General features: G+C 50.0%; 7 protein-coding genes across 8 annotated transcripts in view; 3 read left to right on the top strand and 4 right to left on the bottom strand.

Annotated features, from left to right (window-relative positions):
- Positions 1 to 11: 11 nt before the first annotated feature.
- On the top strand, positions 12 to 215 carry FOXG_08172 (histone H2B; the record flags this gene model as incomplete). Its single annotated transcript, XM_018386956.1, has 1 exon — positions 12 to 215. A coding segment is annotated over one exon (204 nt), but the record flags the coding sequence as incomplete, so codon positions are not given.
- Positions 216 to 568: 353 nt separating this feature from the next.
- On the bottom strand, positions 569 to 2650 carry FOXG_08171 (uncharacterized protein; the record flags this gene model as incomplete). Its single annotated transcript, XM_018386955.1, has 4 exons — positions 569 to 1019; positions 1067 to 1329; positions 1449 to 2411; positions 2495 to 2650. 4 exons carry the CDS (start codon positions 2648 to 2650, stop codon positions 569 to 571), a joined length of 1833 nt encoding a protein of 610 aa, XP_018244166.1.
- Positions 2651 to 3560: 910 nt separating this feature from the next.
- On the top strand, positions 3561 to 5334 carry FOXG_08170 (cysteine protease ATG4; the record flags this gene model as incomplete). Its single annotated transcript, XM_018386954.1, has 4 exons — positions 3561 to 4388; positions 4443 to 4611; positions 4671 to 4895; positions 4947 to 5334. The coding sequence occupies exons 1-4, from the start codon at positions 3809 to 3811 to the stop codon at positions 5332 to 5334; spliced, it is 1362 nt and encodes a 453-aa protein (XP_018244165.1). The 5' UTR covers positions 3561 to 3808.
- Positions 5335 to 5579: 245 nt separating this feature from the next.
- On the bottom strand, positions 5580 to 7501 carry FOXG_08169 (DnaJ like subfamily A member 5; the record flags this gene model as incomplete). Its single annotated transcript, XM_018386953.1, has 2 exons — positions 5751 to 7501; positions 5580 to 5699 (listed from the first exon to the last, which is right to left on the bottom strand). The coding sequence occupies exons 1-2, from the start codon at positions 6864 to 6866 to the stop codon at positions 5580 to 5582; spliced, it is 1236 nt and encodes a 411-aa protein (XP_018244164.1). The 5' UTR covers positions 6867 to 7501.
- Positions 7502 to 8515: 1014 nt separating this feature from the next.
- On the top strand, positions 8516 to 10718 carry FOXG_08168 (uncharacterized protein; the record flags this gene model as incomplete). The annotated part of the gene is made up of 6 exons (XM_018386952.1): positions 8516 to 8597; positions 9098 to 9265; positions 9337 to 9644; positions 9710 to 9886; positions 9942 to 10221; positions 10276 to 10718. 6 exons carry the CDS (start codon positions 8516 to 8518, stop codon positions 10716 to 10718), a joined length of 1458 nt encoding a protein of 485 aa, XP_018244163.1.
- A 41-nt stretch (positions 10719 to 10759) lies between these two features.
- FOXG_08167 (cystathionine gamma-synthase) lies at positions 10760 to 13175 on the bottom strand. 2 transcript variants are annotated; one of them, XM_018386950.1, is made up of 3 exons: positions 12891 to 13175; positions 12729 to 12823; positions 10760 to 12663 (listed from the first exon to the last, which is right to left on the bottom strand). In XM_018386950.1, the coding sequence occupies exons 1-3, from the start codon at positions 12936 to 12938 to the stop codon at positions 10992 to 10994; spliced, it is 1815 nt and encodes a 604-aa protein (XP_018244161.1). In that variant the 5' UTR covers positions 12939 to 13175; the 3' UTR covers positions 10760 to 10991. The 2 variants fall into 2 exon arrangements, with proteins under 2 accessions (XP_018244161.1, XP_018244162.1); XM_018386951.1 differs by having other exon boundaries at positions 10760 to 12823.
- Positions 13176 to 14212: 1037 nt separating this feature from the next.
- FOXG_08166 (uncharacterized protein) overlaps positions 14213 to 15769 on the bottom strand; it is a gene marked incomplete at both ends in the record, with an annotated part of 2351 nt that continues 794 nt past the window's right edge. Inside the window, one exon of the mRNA XM_018386949.1 lies at positions 14213 to 15634. Coding sequence (XP_018244160.1) covers positions 14213 to 15634 — 1422 coding nt within the window. The remainder of the gene's footprint in view (positions 15635 to 15769) is intronic.

The raw sequence follows: 15769 nt of genomic DNA, 5'->3' as shown, positions 1-15769 counted from the left end.
CTTCTCTAGTCCAACTTGATCTGACTTCTGGTCCAGACATCTTCGAGCGCGTCGCTTCTGAGGCTTCCAAGCTTGCCGCCTACAACAAGAAGTCCACCATCTCTTCCCGAGAGATCCAGACTTCTGTCCGCCTCATCCTCCCCGGTGAGCTTGCCAAGCACGCCGTCTCTGAGGGTACCAAGGCTGTCACCAAGTACTCCTCCTCGACGAAATAAGTGCTTTGATGGCTTGATTTGTTTTGGGCATTTGGTTTTTCACGCGTGGCATCAGGGTGTCATGAGTCTGAGGTTTCACGGGGATCCAGCCCTGTTTTAGGGGCCTCATAATGCGTTACGGATGGTTTTGTTTTATTTCCTGGGGGCAATGTCTTCACACACGGGCAACGGGGTTCGCGGTTGTACAATAAACATCGAGAATAGGGTCTCGATCAAATGAATTCGTGCACATAAGCTTTGTGTCCCATCCTTTTACTGTTACATGTGTGCCTGATGCCACTGGTTTCTAATCTCTACAGTGTATTGCATTCCTCCAACTCCTTAAAGTGCTATGATGAACATTTGACCAACTTCTATCCCAGTCCAGCTTTTGAGCGCTTCATTGTATGAGTAACAGGTTGCATGATGCCTTTGTTGTTCGAGGCTCCGAGCGCGGTTCCCATGCTCCAGCCCATCTTCTCCAGCATCGCTCTTCCACGATTCTCAATGCCCAATTCTGGCGCTGAAGCACCAACCACCTCACCGTCTTGATATGTAGCGGCCGCGACGGAAGTGCCACCACGAGCAGGCGGCAAGCGATTCCCTTTCTTGCCCTTCTTGTCCGAGCGAGGAAGATACTTGCGATTGACGCGCTTGAGAGCTTGATCGAAGGTTGCTGGGACGTAAGGAGGCGTACGCTTCGTTCGATGAAGTGTCGGTCTTCGTTGGTCGCCTTTTCCTATCGACTTGGACTTGAGCTTGAATTTGCTCGCCAGCTCGTGGATCATCTTGCGCGCATTGTTATCCATTGGGGGGAAATTAAGTCTGTAACTAGTCAGTTAAAAGTCATAAGTAACTTAATGATAACTCACTGTTCGTCAGAACCCATCAGGAATGTTTGTAGCTCATCTGCGACTTGGTCCATGTTCATTCCATCTGGATATTTGACCCGCAGATCGTCAGGGTCTTTTTTGCCTAGCATGCCAAGGGCACGCATTTCCTCTCGCTGTTTCTTTCGCTCGGATTTCTTGAGACGATCGCTCTTCCAGCTGGCTTGGAGAGATGCTTCCAGTTCGGAATCGGACAGATTGAAGCTGATCTGAGCTCGAGCGCCTTGCCTTCGCGCCGACGCAGGCTGGGGCGATCCCAATCCATCAATTCAAAATCATCGTCAAATTCCTGGCGCTGTTTCGTCCTCTTCCCAGTGTAGTCATCGTCTGAGTCGGAGTCGCTCGAAGAGTCTCCGAAATGTACATCCTCCATACCCAGATCTTGACCAAGTTGCTGGCCGGCGATCAGTCTTGCGAGTGTCTCATCATCGATCTCGCTAGGGACCTCATCTCCGTTGGTCGCTTCAGCATCGTCTGTATCAGCATCCGTGTCATCTCCTGCAGCGTTGGCTGACTCGGATACGCCACTATCGTCCGAGTGTCTTCCACCTTCGAGCAGTTCCTTGAAGTAATCATCAACTTCAGTGTTTTCCTTGAGGTTGGCGATGTAATCGGCGAGAATGGCATCCTCCTCGTCATCAAATTTGGTTTTCGCGTTGCGTTTCTCGCGCTTCTTCTGTTTTTTCTCCTTCTTGGATAGGTTTTTGCTACGGATTGGTTCCGTTTGCAGTTCGGGAGCTGGTGATTGTGCTGAATGGGCCGGCTCAGCGATGATGGCCTGCTCGACGACACGGATTTCAGTCTGCATCTGCACCATGTCGATATCAGGCACAGGTTGTACGTTTCTCTGCGCACCTCGACCCTTAAAGAGAAGCACTTCCTCGCTCGAGGTGCTGCTCCTCGATGATGGTCTATCCGGTATCTCCACTGGGGGTAGATCCTTCTTTTTTTGCAACTGGTCTCCTGTGAGATCAAAGAAGAATGGTACTTCCTGTGGTGTGCTTTCTTCAGGTATAGTCTCGGCTTGTATAGCTTCCTCGAGGTCATCGGGGCCTATGAAGTCAACTTTGTCGGTCGATTCCTCAAAGCTCTGTTCATCGAACTGGTCATCTTTGACCTCCTCTTCCTTTTCGTGCACTTCTTCCTCTTCGGTCATTGCTTCTAGTTCCTCGTCGGCTGGGTCAACAATCGCATCCAAAAGCTTCAGAGGTTCGCTAGGTCCAGCGCTGACGAAAGTGACTGGTCGCAGCCGTAGGCTGGAAATTGCCCCATGTAGAATGGTCATGTTGCGACGTCTGGCGAGCTTCGTCAGCAAGTGTGAATCCAGCTGTAATATATCAGGTCAGCGTCCAGGCACTTCAGCATGTGCGCATTGCCCTCAGGGTGATCCGTACCAGTTTCTTCTCTGACAAAATTGACTCGGGGTGGCGTTGATGAATAGCTCCCACCTCCACGAAAAGCTCCCCTGTCTCCTCGTCCTCCCGTGGCGTTCTTTGCGCCACGAAAAGCGGGAGCTCCTCTCTTGTTTTTGGCCATAGCAAAGATCAGGGGAGAGGTGCCCTTCATTGTGAGAGCCCAATGTGGCGATCCGATTGAGTTTTATAGTAGTTGGGCACCATAAAAAATAATGCTGGTTTTTGGGTGAGAGAAAGATGTTACAGATCTTTGTCGATGGCAAAGAAAACGAGTCACCCCGCGGTGGACTTTGCGTTGCCGCTGATCTATCGATTGGCTCGGAAAATATAGTGGAGCTCCGTGTCCTATAGATAAGTGTCATTGAAAGAAGCCGTGATGCAGGATACAGGCGGGAGGCGGTATTGTTTGGCGGATCCGCTTGAGCGTTTGCGGGAAAGCTTACGGGCAGGGTGCGGCCAGGCAGTCGCGGTACGTACCGATGAATTCACAGTCACCCATTTTTGGGTGTAGGGTGGGAACATGAAGCAATATCAAGAACTGGACATCTGCAATTTTCAACAGAAAGTACATGTAAAATAAACTGTTAAATATATGAGCATATTTTCTCTTATGTATTAAGTGTCTATGGGTTGTATCTTTTGCATATTAAAATGCCTATACGTTGTAAACTGACATCATCGTGTTTTACCCAATATTCCAGTGAACCCAGAAGATCAATCATATTATGATAAGTTGACTTTCCCGCAAAACACATGCAGAACCCCACTATGATAAGAAGAGATGAGGATGTAGGAAAACGCGGATGTATACGTGTAAACAGATTACATAAGTACAGAAGCACAAAAAAATTCCAGCATTTCCATCAACTACAGGCTATGTGAACTCAACTCAAGCAATTCAACAGATATCGAGTCTGACGTCGAGACGTGCCACGGGTGGTCTGTGCATCAGATCCCATATCGCGTGCGTTGGTACCGAGTACCTACAGCCAATATTGGCTCCACTGGAACCGAAGTCCACCTCAGGCGCTTCTCACGGGCTGGCCTCCGGGTGCGAGTCACAAGCTACTGGGTTGTCTCTCCCCCGCCGCCCGCCGGCCCCAGCTGACTCCCCACTGCCAGGCTAAGGCCAAAGCTCACCCATAGCCAGGACCCCATCTGCCCGTTTCCCATCTGCTGCCTTCTATCCCACCAGAAGCCTCATGTTGCCTCCTTGTCGAGGCACTTCTCTTACATTTTTTATTGTGTCTCGTTCCTAAGTTCCTCCAGTTCTACAACGAACGAGCAAACAGATGAAAGCTTGAGATCCATGTCTATCAACATGGAGAACGCCATGGCCAATGTCGACCTAGGACGTTATCGACGGATCGTGCAGATGTTCTGGGATCCAGAACCTACCAACGATGTTGCCCACGATCACCCAGTCTGGTGTCTTGGACGCTCCTACAAGCTAAGCGACAAGAAAAACTCAAAGTCCGATGAACACAATCCCCAGACGCCGCCCCCAGCACCAAAGTCGGACACCGAAGATCAGGATACAGCTCGATCGCCCAACATACCGACAAATGCCCCAGAAACCCCACCAGAATCAATATCGAGCAGTTTCTCATCATCACTGGCATATGACGACCAGTCGAATGACGGTGGATGGCCATCTGGCTTCATAACCGATTTTGAATCAAGGATATGGATGACTTACAGATCCGAGTTCGATCCCATTCCTCGTTCCACGAACCCCCAAGCCACATCTTCACTGTCACTGTCCATGAGACTCAAGAGCCAACTAGGGGATCAGAGCCCATTCTCATCAGACAGCGGATGGGGATGCATGATTCGGTCTGGTCAAAGTTTACTTGCAAACACCATCGCACTCGTTCGCCTCGGGAGAGGTAAGTCAAAGCGCCCGCCACACTAGACTATATCACATGCCTAACATCGTACAGACTGGCGTCAGGGACAATCACTAGAAGAAGAATGTCGAATCCTCAAAGATTTCGCCGATGATCCAAGAGCTCCATACTCAATCCACAGTTTTGTCCGACATGGTGCCAGCGCGTGTGGCAAGTATCCAGGTGAATGGTTTGGTCCATCAGCAACAGCCCGCTGTATCCAGTACGTCCGGGTTCTCACCACCGTTACACACGATATCCGTACTAACACATAACGTGAAGAGCATTGGCGAACTCACATGAGCCCTCAATCAGGGTATACTCCACTGGCGATGGGCCTGATGTCTACGAAGATGACTTTATGAAAATTGCGAATCCAACCGGCGAAGCCTTCCACCCCACGCTTGTATTGGTAGGAACTCGGCTGGGATTAGATAAGATAACTCCCGTCTATTGGGAAGCTTTGATTGCAGCTCTTCAGATGCCGCAGTCCGTTGGTATCGCAGGGTGAGTACTGCATGCTACTCTTCGTACATTCATAGTACTGACCATGCGCAGAGGCCGTCCATCCTCATCCCATTACTTCATCGGCTCGCAAGGTTCCTTCCTATTCTACCTTGATCCTCATCATACAAGGCCCGCCCTCCCCTACCACGAGAACCCGATGGATTACACCAGCGAAGAGATAGAATCGTGTCATACTGCTCGACTGCGCCGCATCCATGTCCGCGAGATGGATCCTAGTATGCTGATAGGTTTTCTGATTCGAAGCGAGGAGGACTGGCAGGACTGGAAGCGTAGCGTGAAGCACGTTCAAGGCAAGTCGATTATCCATGTGGCGCAGCGAAACGCAGTCCACGGAGGCTCAAGCGAGGGCCGCGAAGGCGCAATTGACGAAGTTGAGACGCTAAGTGACGATGATACGGATACCATTCAGGAGGCCTAGATTGGTTATTGGGCCCGGCGTTTTTTTTGGCTGTAATTTCCTGCACCCCATAATGATTGGCAGGACCAGGCGTTACGTCGGGATAGACATTGAATTCGATTTGAATGACACTCTTCATCACGATATTGTCGTTTCAGGCTGCGTGATACAACGCGTTATTCACGCGCTGTCTGTTGTCTGATGTTACCTGCCGAGTGGTGATATGGCCGAATGCAATATGCATCTCGTGTGCGTTAGATCCTTAATCACCTCTTCTTCTTGCCTCCACCAGTCACTGATTTTAGTTCCGCATGTCCTTCCTCTCGAATATGGACGAACAGCCTGGTTCTAGAAGTGAAAGTCTCCCCACAAACTCCGCACCGTGGCTATGAACTGTTGTCAGCTTGTATCAGAAGGATGCCCATCAATCAACATACTTCTTCTTTCTGCGACTGTGCAGCCGCAGCTTTCTTGGCGCGCTTCGCCTTGGCCTTGCCGACCTTCTTGCCCTGCGCAGGCTCATCAACAGATAGATCCTGCACTGATGCTGATAGTTCATCGTCTTCGTTAGGCACATCGCCAGCCGTTTTGAGTTTGCTGGCTGAAGCTATTCTCTCCTCGACAACATCCCTGGGCGCGTAGTCGGTGTCGTCTGATGCGTCTGCAGACTCAGCAGGTGTTGCGGCAAGAGACGAATCCACTGGAGAAGGTGATACAATTTCACCTTGAGTCGACCCTAACGACTCCTCTTTAACATTGTCTTTCTGTGCTGCAACATCTTTTTGCTTGTTCGCATTTGCCTCATGTGGTGATGACACCTCATCAAGCTCCAGCTCAGCACCTTCGCGCTTCATCTGCCGACGCAGTTGTTGAACAGCTTTGATGTGCTTCTTGCTCTTCTCGTGCGCCTCAAGCTGCTTCTCGCTTTTGAACGACTTGTTGCATACGACGCACTCCAGAATCTCAACCTCTGATTCCTCTTCAGATTCTGAAAACCCCCCCTCTGCTCCATTGTCGTCGGATCGAGCCTTGGCCCATTCGGGAACCTCGAATGATGCCATGCGCTCCTGGTTCGCAGCACGCGATCGAGCGGCCTGGGCCGCAGCAGCATTTCGAAGGGAAGCCTGGCGCTCGTCTTGGGTCTGCGAATTGGGTAGGTATCTGGGGTCTCGTTTGCGCACGAAGCCGACGAGGAAGTTGACAGCATCATTGAACTCGCGAATGGCGTCCTCCCGCATCTTCTTGTTCTCCTTCTCCATCAGACGGCGGACACGACGGTCGGGGGCATCGGAGAGTCGATATTTATCCTTCCATGCGAATGACTTGACGGTTGCGAAACCAGTCCATGTGGTGTAAAACGGTTTCACAACATCCTCGTAGTCATCGTCAGAGGATCCAAAAGTTGGGTAGTCCCGGACGTCGAGGTCGTCGTTGTCAGCAGCAGCCTCCTCTTCCATGGCCAAGTGTTCAAAAGTTTCCCTGCAGATTCCGTAAAAACCTGTGGGCTCGTCATCGAAGGGTACCGCAGCGTTGAACTTGCGGATCAAGCCCATGATCTCCTCAGCCGATGTGAGTCGCACATTGCGGAACGTAGTAGGTTGGCCGTCATCGTCGCCGTCTCTTCCACTGAGGATGGCATCGCGGTGTGAATCGTACCAAGCTCTCTCTTGAGGGTCAGATAGGATCTCGTAAGCGGTTTGAACTTCGGCAAAGCGGCGTGTGGCGGTCTCGACATCATTGATGTTGCGATCAGGATGAAGCTCGAGTGCTTTTCTGCGGTAAGCTCGCTTGATTCTATTCAAGAAAGGGTCAGTAGGAAGACCTAGAGGGGTATATTCGGAGAGAGTTACTCGTCGTCTGTAGCAGAACGCTCAACACTGAGCAGTTCGTAGTAACAAGTTTTTGCGACGGGAGCTGGGCCACCAGCATTGGAGCTTTCTGAGGATTGTTGGGCTCCCATGGCTACTACTTGAATGAGCAACACGGGGCCAGAGAGAGTTTCGGTCGAATCTGTTGTTTCCGGAAAATAAATAATAAAAAAGGCAGTGATTTATAAATAATATATTTCAGGTGTTGACTTGGAGCTTTGTGTGAAGGAGGGGCATCGCGGGGCAAAATCAACGATAGACAATTTAATCAGGCCAAATAAAAATAAGTTTGCTTTCTCCCCGCAGGATGTATCCCCCGCTATTTTCGTTTTCCAGAAAAGATCCATTAGAAGCGTGTAAGCTCATTTGTTCCTCGCCATGCTATCTCACTTTGTACGCCGGATGATTCACAAAGAGTCATACAAGTTTATGGAAGACAGTCTCATTCTTAAATGGGTATAGTATGGCCGTTCTTTTGATTGACATCATTTCTTACTATCACATGTTCCCTTTCCACACGAGCTGCTCTAGTCTTGAATATTCGTTACTTGTCAATCAGATACAACGCTACCTTTGGTTCATTCATGACTAACAATTAGTAGGTTCTCCATTCTCCTTCATTTCGCTCTTACGCCATTATGAGATATCCTTCGTACGGTGAATGAATCAGGTTAATGCCGGTGTAAATTACAAGAGCTCATCTGAGCTTTCCGGATCAACGCCTTCATGCCATTTGCATCTCTGATTTCACTGTTGATGGTTCCTCAAGGAAATGATCTAGAAACCTTGGGTCTACCAATGGCAAAGCCTGGATCACACACGAGGCTGAAGAGAATGGACTAGTTGTACGGGTGATCGATGAGCTAACAGAGCACAGACGCGGTTCGTCTGAAATTTGATGGCCTTGACGTCGATAGTCCAGTTATTGGATGGACATGGCAATCTATTGCATCTTGGCTGTTGGCATCATGACTTTTTGACCAGATTTGCATTGCCATACAGGCTGGGGTTTTATTTATTTTTTTAATTTTTTTTTTTTTTTTTTAGCAGTCATCTGACCATTTTTTCATCCATGGCACCACTGATTATACCATGATGAGCCAATCACCAACGTCGATAATGCAAAACTCGATCGGGGGAATGCGAAAATATCTGGTCTAGGTCTGGCTTGAAAGAGTCTCGAGTCTCGGTCAGCGAAAAAGGTCGAACGACGCAGTTGGTCTGATTCATGAGAGGTATCATTCAATTTAAACGCCTCTACCGTTGCCGGCAAGAGATTGCCGAGAGCCCACTCCAGGCTCATCCCTACCCGTTTCTTCCCTCTTCTAAAGCAAATGGAAGACACCATTCAGAGGGAAAAAGACCATGAGTTACCCGAAATCGGTGCCAATATTTACGTGGGCGAGTCTGCATTAAGTTAGGTCTCTCCCTCCCTCCCATTCTCTTTTGATACAATATCGATCTTTTCCATACACGAGGTCATTCATTAATTACCGAGCCAACTAATGGCACTCACTCACTTATTCTTCCCCTCCTCCTTCTCCTTGATGCGGCGCATTTCCCTGACTTGATTCTTGATCCTTCCCCTGCTTTTCTCCTGCGATCCGAGTCTTTCAGCCTTAAGCGTCGCTTGGTCTGCTCTTATTCTTTCGTCTTTTCCCGTCTTTTTGCCACCAACTGCCTTATACTGCAAGTGGTCGCGTGCCTCTCTTATGCGAAAACTCCTGACACTGGATTTGCTGCTCCACCAATTTGGCGACCATGAAATTCGGTCACGATTTCAAAGAGACTCTACGAGCTCAAGGTTCGTCTAATTCACATGTTTTGTTCGTATTCGGGTTGTTTCATATTCAGTATACTTTATTTACACAATACTATCACTTCTGTGCACCCTAGTGTCTAACTAAGCCTCACAGACTTCCCTGCTCACTGGGTAGATCATGCTATTCCCTATAGCCAGCTCAAGAAATGTCTCAAGAAAGTTGCGCGGGAGCTACATGAGCTTGGACTCGATCCTGAGACGTTGCGCGAGCTCCTCAACCCCGATGAAACGTCTCCTGTGGCCTTGAAGTATAAACTCAACGGTATGACATGACGGACTGACCCCAACGTTTTCAACGGTTGTCTCAGCCCAAAACTGACTGACTTTCCACAGGCGGTGCCGACTCTCACCTCCGCCCAAAACTCACCGTACAGGTCCATCTTCAAGATGGTGTCCCCGTCGATGCCTCGCTTGCGCCCAACACGCGCGACTTTCTCAACAAGATCGCAATCAACCTCCCCCAGAACCAACCGGCGCAAGTCGAGCCTGTCACTAAATCGCCAATCCCGGACTCTGTGAAGGATGCCGCAAAAGCCGAAACCGTTGTCGAGACCACATCTGCACCCTCCGCCGAAACGGTCGATGCGCTCGCTGACGAAGCCAACGACAAGCTCGCCATTGCTCTCGCCGACGAAAAGACTGTCAAAATTACCGAAACGCCAGCAAGCGACTCCGAACAAACAGAATCCATCGCTGAGCCTACAAGCAATGGCTCGACCCCAGCCTCGCCGACCTCACCTGCTACTGGTACGACCGAGGAATGTATGAAATCATCGAGGTTCCTCTGACTTTCGATGCCGAATTCTTCGAGATGCTTCAGAGCGATGTCAACAACCTTGATGCTCTGCAAATGGAGGAAGAGAAAACCATGACCTCGGAAATCGTAGCGCTTGGAAAAGAAGTTGAACAGGGTCGTAAAGCCGAAGCGATTTTCAAAGACAGATCTTGCACGATGGCGACAAATCTTCGAGCTGTATTTGGATGCTGAGATCTTCTTCGCTACCCACGAACAAGACCATGGAGAACGCTCAAGTCAAGTCGCCCTGAGGCAGCTGCAATGGTTCCAGGACCAGGTCGCTAAGCAGAATCTCGTCAAAGATTTCAAGCTTCCCGAGAGCAAGGCAGCTTTCACCCGCTTCATCAACTTGAATGCGTCCCTTCTAAAGAACATGCAGTTCCAGGAGCTTAACAAGACTGCCGTTGCCAAAATTCTCAAGAGTAAGTAGGATATGCCAACTGCTTGTCAAGCCCGAGATACTGACATCGCCAAAGAATTTGACAAACGAACAGCACTGGGAGTTGCTAGAAAGTTCCCTACCGTTGTTCACTCAGATAAGCTCTTAGCAGGCACCATTGCACGAGATGTCTGCTCACAAATGTCGCAAGAGCTCGTATCCAAAGTCCCCCAGCTGAACGACTATCTTTGCCCAGTCTGTTTCTCAGTAGCTTACTTGCCTGTCCGCCTCGACTGCCAACACGTATTCTGTATCCGTTGTGTCATCAAGATTCAGCGACGAAAGGAGAAGCATTGCCCATTGTGCAGAGCAGATGTGGTCCTCAAGGCTTCTGCGATGAACCTTGACTACGAGCTACAAAAGTACATGAAGAAATATTTTGCAAAGGAGGTCAAAGAGAAAGCGCGCGCGAACGAGATTGAGCGTGGTATCGAGGACTACGGGCCTGGTTATGTCCACCAGGAATGCTGCATAATGTGAGCTCAAGAGGCTCAGACATGGACACGACTATTATTATCATCACGGCATACTTGAGCGACTTGGATTGACACGGACTTTTGCATCAGAAAGAACCATGACATTTGTAAGTTCTGTGTCATCTGTCTACCAGTAAAGGGCACAGTCAACTAACATCGTTCTTTAGATTTACGACGGAAGACTGCATCGGTACGGAACAATAATGACATGAACTTTATAGAACACAGATTGACGATTATGTGCAAGGAAAACAGCACTTTTATTTGCTTTTTATCATCAGCTCGTAATTGACACAGCCTCAGCCGCCTTCAAGGCGTTTGTAAAAGTGTCCTGAAGTTCAGTAGTCTCCTCTAAACCAACGCTTACACGAACAAGATAAGGATCAACGCCAAACTGCTCAGCCCATTCCAGTTCTTGGTAGTGGGCCAGGAGAACATACGGTGAGGCCAAGGTGAAATTTGTTCCTAGACTTGGTCCCTTTGCAAGAGGCAATGCGTCAAAGAAGGCCTGAGCATGCTCTTTTTGCTGAAATACGACAGAGAGTAGACCGCCGTATCCGCCATCTGGCAAACGGACCTTTTCGTAGTGAGACTTGGAGTCATTGTACTTGGGATAGTAAATGCTCTTGACAAGGGGATGTGTTCGCAGCACTTCGCAGATAGCATCCGAATTCGCGTTGATGCGGACCACTCGAGATTCGAAGTCGCGACTGTTCCTCTCCATGAAGATAACATCCTCAGGCCAGTAGTTGTCTTCGTAAATCTCGTTCATGGTAGTCTTGAGTGTGCGGTAATACTTGCTCTCAGGGTTGAGAACAAGCCCTCCACCCATGACATTGGAGTCGCCCGAGAAGATCTTTGTGAGACTGCTGACAACTACATCTGCAACAGGGAGGACGTTGATATTGGCAAATGTGCCAATTGTCTCGTCGACAACGACTGCGAAGTCGTATTCATCCGCCAATTTGCGGATGCGAGTGAGGTCAGGGCATGTCAACAGGGGGTTTCCAGGGAACTCGCAGAAGAGGCCGAGGAACCGCTCGCCATTCTTGAGTCGTGCCTCGAGATCATCGAGGTCTTCTGCAGAGGCGTGTCCGTAAAAGAGACAGCCAGGGCCAAACTTCTGCAGAATCTTGAGTGTGTCCACATAAGGGAAACCAAAGTTGATACTCTGTGCTGGCTCTCTTGCGTGAAGGAGCGCACGGTGAGCATTAAAAATGGCGTTCATGCCAGCAGGATAAAGGTAGACGTCGCTCTCCTCAAGGTTGGGCATGCCGCGAGTGTTGGATGTCATTGCAGGTAGAGGGCCATTGTTCAGATCGACGTCATGAGCCATGGCTCCAGCGATACGTCTACGGATAGCAGACTTGGCACGCTCAACCATGGACAAATCGAGGTTTCTACCAAAGCGCTCTTCAAGGAAACGTGAGCTCTCGAGAGACTCAACAGGAGTCTCCGGCGAAGGTTGCTTGGGCGTTGAAGGGGCCGGAGAGGAGACACCATCGATTGAGCCCGGGCGAGTATAGCGTCTTGGACCGCGGAAAGGTCTGCCCTGCGAGGCTTCAGGAGGAGTCCGTGATCGAGCAGCTGGGATGAGGAGATCATCCTTGAACAGGCCGTGGCAGAACTCAGCACGTCTACTGGACGTGCCCTCGCCGGTGTGCTGCCAGTACTGCTTGGCAATTGGAAATACCTCAGAGGGATAAACAACAGCTGAGATGGTGGAAGTGAGCTTCCTCAGCACAGGCGAGAGCTCCTTTGACTTGTCCAGAGTAAAGTCAATGTTGCGAACCTGACTCGCCAGCTCAGGAGAGATTCGCTGGAGGATGAAGTCTAGACAGCGGTTTGCCACTCGCGGTGTAGGGAAGAGCATGGCCTGTTGACCAGGACTGCCATAGCGATCAACAATGTCTTTGGCGAAAGCCTGAATACCTTTATGGACAAAGAATCTGTTGGAGTTTCATGTAAGTGAGGGTACTTCGTATAGCACGACAGTTGATATGGCTCAGCTCACCGAGGGTAACCCGTCGTCATACGGTTCACAACCCAATCCTCGCCCTCTTCGTATCCGACATTTGCTTTCCATGTTGGCAAAGAGACACTGACGGCCTAAAGACATCAGTTAGTAAAATAGTTCCATGATAGATACACACTCAATTGTTTGGTCTTGACTCACATGTGCCGTGTCGGGAGGAATGGACTCGCCCAGGCCAATCTCTGGCATTATAATGTTGAACAGATGAAGTTGATATGAAATGGATGAAGAGAGAAGAAGGCAATGATGACTAGACTTTGGTCGGTATATTTGAAGCCGATATATACCGAATAGCAAGTTTATACAAAAAAGTATATGTGAGACAACTTTTTTTCTTGACTCGATGTGAATTGGTGGCGCCGTGGTTGGATCGAGGGGGGAAAATGTCCGAGAACCGGAGGGGAAAGCCTGTGTGAGTCTTTGGCATGTACCCAGAAATCCTGGAGAATAGGCTGTGCTAGTGAATGGATTCAAGTGGGACAAGTGACTCTTTAAGCTTGTTTTGGTTAAGTTACTCACTGAGCTGTATTTACTGTAGATCATCTCTCAAGCCTTATCTCACACAAAAATATTGAGTCTCTCCTCATCTCGCCCCTCCATCTCCATGAATTGGTGCAAACCATAACAACGAAACCGTGAAAATTGCCAATGACCAATTCTATAATAATTAGGGTGGGATATCACTCCTCAGAGTCTAGACTAGCGACTAGGTAGGGTAAAGTAGTCGGTGATATCCCATGTACTGCACTTGATTAATGTGACGCTCATGGTGACCCCCACACTAAAAACACCAACATTGATGGATCATGAGGGTGTTGCAAGGAGTGGGCTGCACCATGATGATGCGAGATAGAGGGGCAGCTAGCGGAGGTGTGAAGGATTATGTTCTGGGCGGTAAATGACTCGGCAATAGACCGCTGACTGTGATCTTGCAATGCCAATGTCTTCTGTATTTGTATGATTGTGTCGTCTCTATTGCGCATCTCTGAATACTTGTATGTCTTCTGTCTTTCTTCATGTTCCGTCATGTGTCCAGTCTTGACATCCAACAACTAGTCACAGCTTGTCGTCAACCAAACAAACTGCTATATTCCAATGCGTCTTACTCAAGGAAACAGGAAATCATCGCAAAACCTCCCTTCACCGAAGAAAACCTGGGAAAGAAAGCCATGGGCCCTGCCCGGACACCATAATAGTAGTAACACACAAACGCCTCCTCATATCCCAATCAAATACCCCATGAGATTAGATCCAAGCTGCTATCCTTGAAACAGAAACCCATGAAGCTCCATCTGTGGTCTGTAAACAACATACTGCCTGCCAGTTGGACCATATCATTCTGTCGAACCAATCTGAAAAGGCCTAGTCATGCATGAATCGCTTTCTATCCGTCCCATCAACTCGTCAATCGTGTCGTTCTAATCGCCGCTCGTAGAAATGCATCTCATAATCGTAATTCTTCCTTATCGTATCTTGCGGCTTCGTCTGCTCGGCTTCACCCCAACACAGCTGATACTGTCACTTGGAGCAACACTGACCATGTCGTCATCCCAATCAGCATGGCTGCTACCAATGCCGCTCATTGGAAGCGAAACGTTCCTGGCAGATACGTAGCTCTGAGCCTTGCTTGGGTAGCCCATGTGTGGGTAATCAGGTCCAGTGGCCATCCGGGGCACGTTGTACCGACTCCTGGCCCGACTCCTCGGCATCATGTCTGGCATGTCGGGGGCTTCGTAGACATCGGGATCCAGAGGAATTTCAGGCGCGTCAGGCACCTCGGGGACCTCTGGTGCTTCCATAATGTCGGCCTCCACCTCAGTGCGGGAGGATCGACGAGGAGCTCGTGAAGACGGGCGTGACCGAGCTGAAAAGTATGTCCGCTCATCGTCATACGGAGGCCGGTGACCACGGACGACTGATTGTGATGACTTGGGCGCTCGGGAACCGGCATGGCTTCGGCGGTCGTCGTACTTCCGGCTGACGGGTGCCTCACTTCGGAGATCGTCCACTAATACTACAGACTTGCTGCGACTAACACCTGCTTCGCTGCGGGCTCTGACGCTCCTAGACTTGTCAGTTATAGGAGGCCTGGAAGACCGACGGCTTCTTGTTTCAAAACCATCTTCCGGAGGTCGTGACGACCTGCGACTGCGTGTATCAAATCCATCCTCAGGTGGCGGCCTTGACGCACGACGGCTTCGTGTCTCAAAGCCATCGTCCGGAGCTCTCGACGCATGACGGCTGCGTGTTTCCACAAACTCATAGGCGTCTTCTGGGGGAGGGTGCCTTGACGAGCGTCGACTTCGGGTGTTATCATATCCTTCCTCTGGGGCTCGACTTCGCGATCGGGCCCGAGAAGGAGCAACGCTCCTTGCAGTGCTCTTCGCAACACTTCTGGTGCTTGGAGCAACACTCTTCGCAGCGACGCTCCTCGCAGTGCTCTTGGCTACACTCCGAGTTCTGCTCCGACTTCTGGCTCGGGATTCGTTTGACCATGGATTCTCCTCATCATAGGGGGCTTGCGTCAGGTATTGGATGGGGCGGACCGGCTCGTCTGGAGAATCCTCACTGCTGTCGTCTTCTATGTAACCGAGATTCCTTGGCGGATACGACTCGTGATGCATCTTGCGGGGAGCATAGTCATTCTGCATGTGTTTCTGGAAAGGATATCCCTCGGGATACATATCCTGAGGGGCAAAACCACCATGTCCTCGATAAGGCAGTGCCTTGGGCGGATATTGTGACGCCGTGGGAGGATAGTCAGCGTAGGTAATTCGACGCTCGTCATTGTGTAGTTTGTGAACCGTTGGGGCCTTCTCGGGGAAGGTTGAGCGTCGTGGGAGTGACGGGGGCTCATACTCTTGTCTTGGTTTTCGTTCTCGTTCCTTAGCATTGTGGCTTGCAAAGCCATATGTGAGGGCAGCGCCAGCGGCAGCAACTCCGAGGATGGCTCCGACGACAGTGGTAGTACTTAGGCCGTTGTTATTGGAACTTTGGACGAGGGGGAAACATCACATGGG

Source organism: Fusarium oxysporum, chromosome 4 (assembly GCF_000149955.1).
Source record: "Fusarium oxysporum f. sp. lycopersici 4287 chromosome 4, whole genome shotgun sequence".
Classification (NCBI taxonomy): domain Eukaryota; kingdom Fungi; phylum Ascomycota; class Sordariomycetes; order Hypocreales; family Nectriaceae; genus Fusarium; species Fusarium oxysporum.
This window is presented reverse-complemented; position numbering and strand designations above follow the sequence as displayed.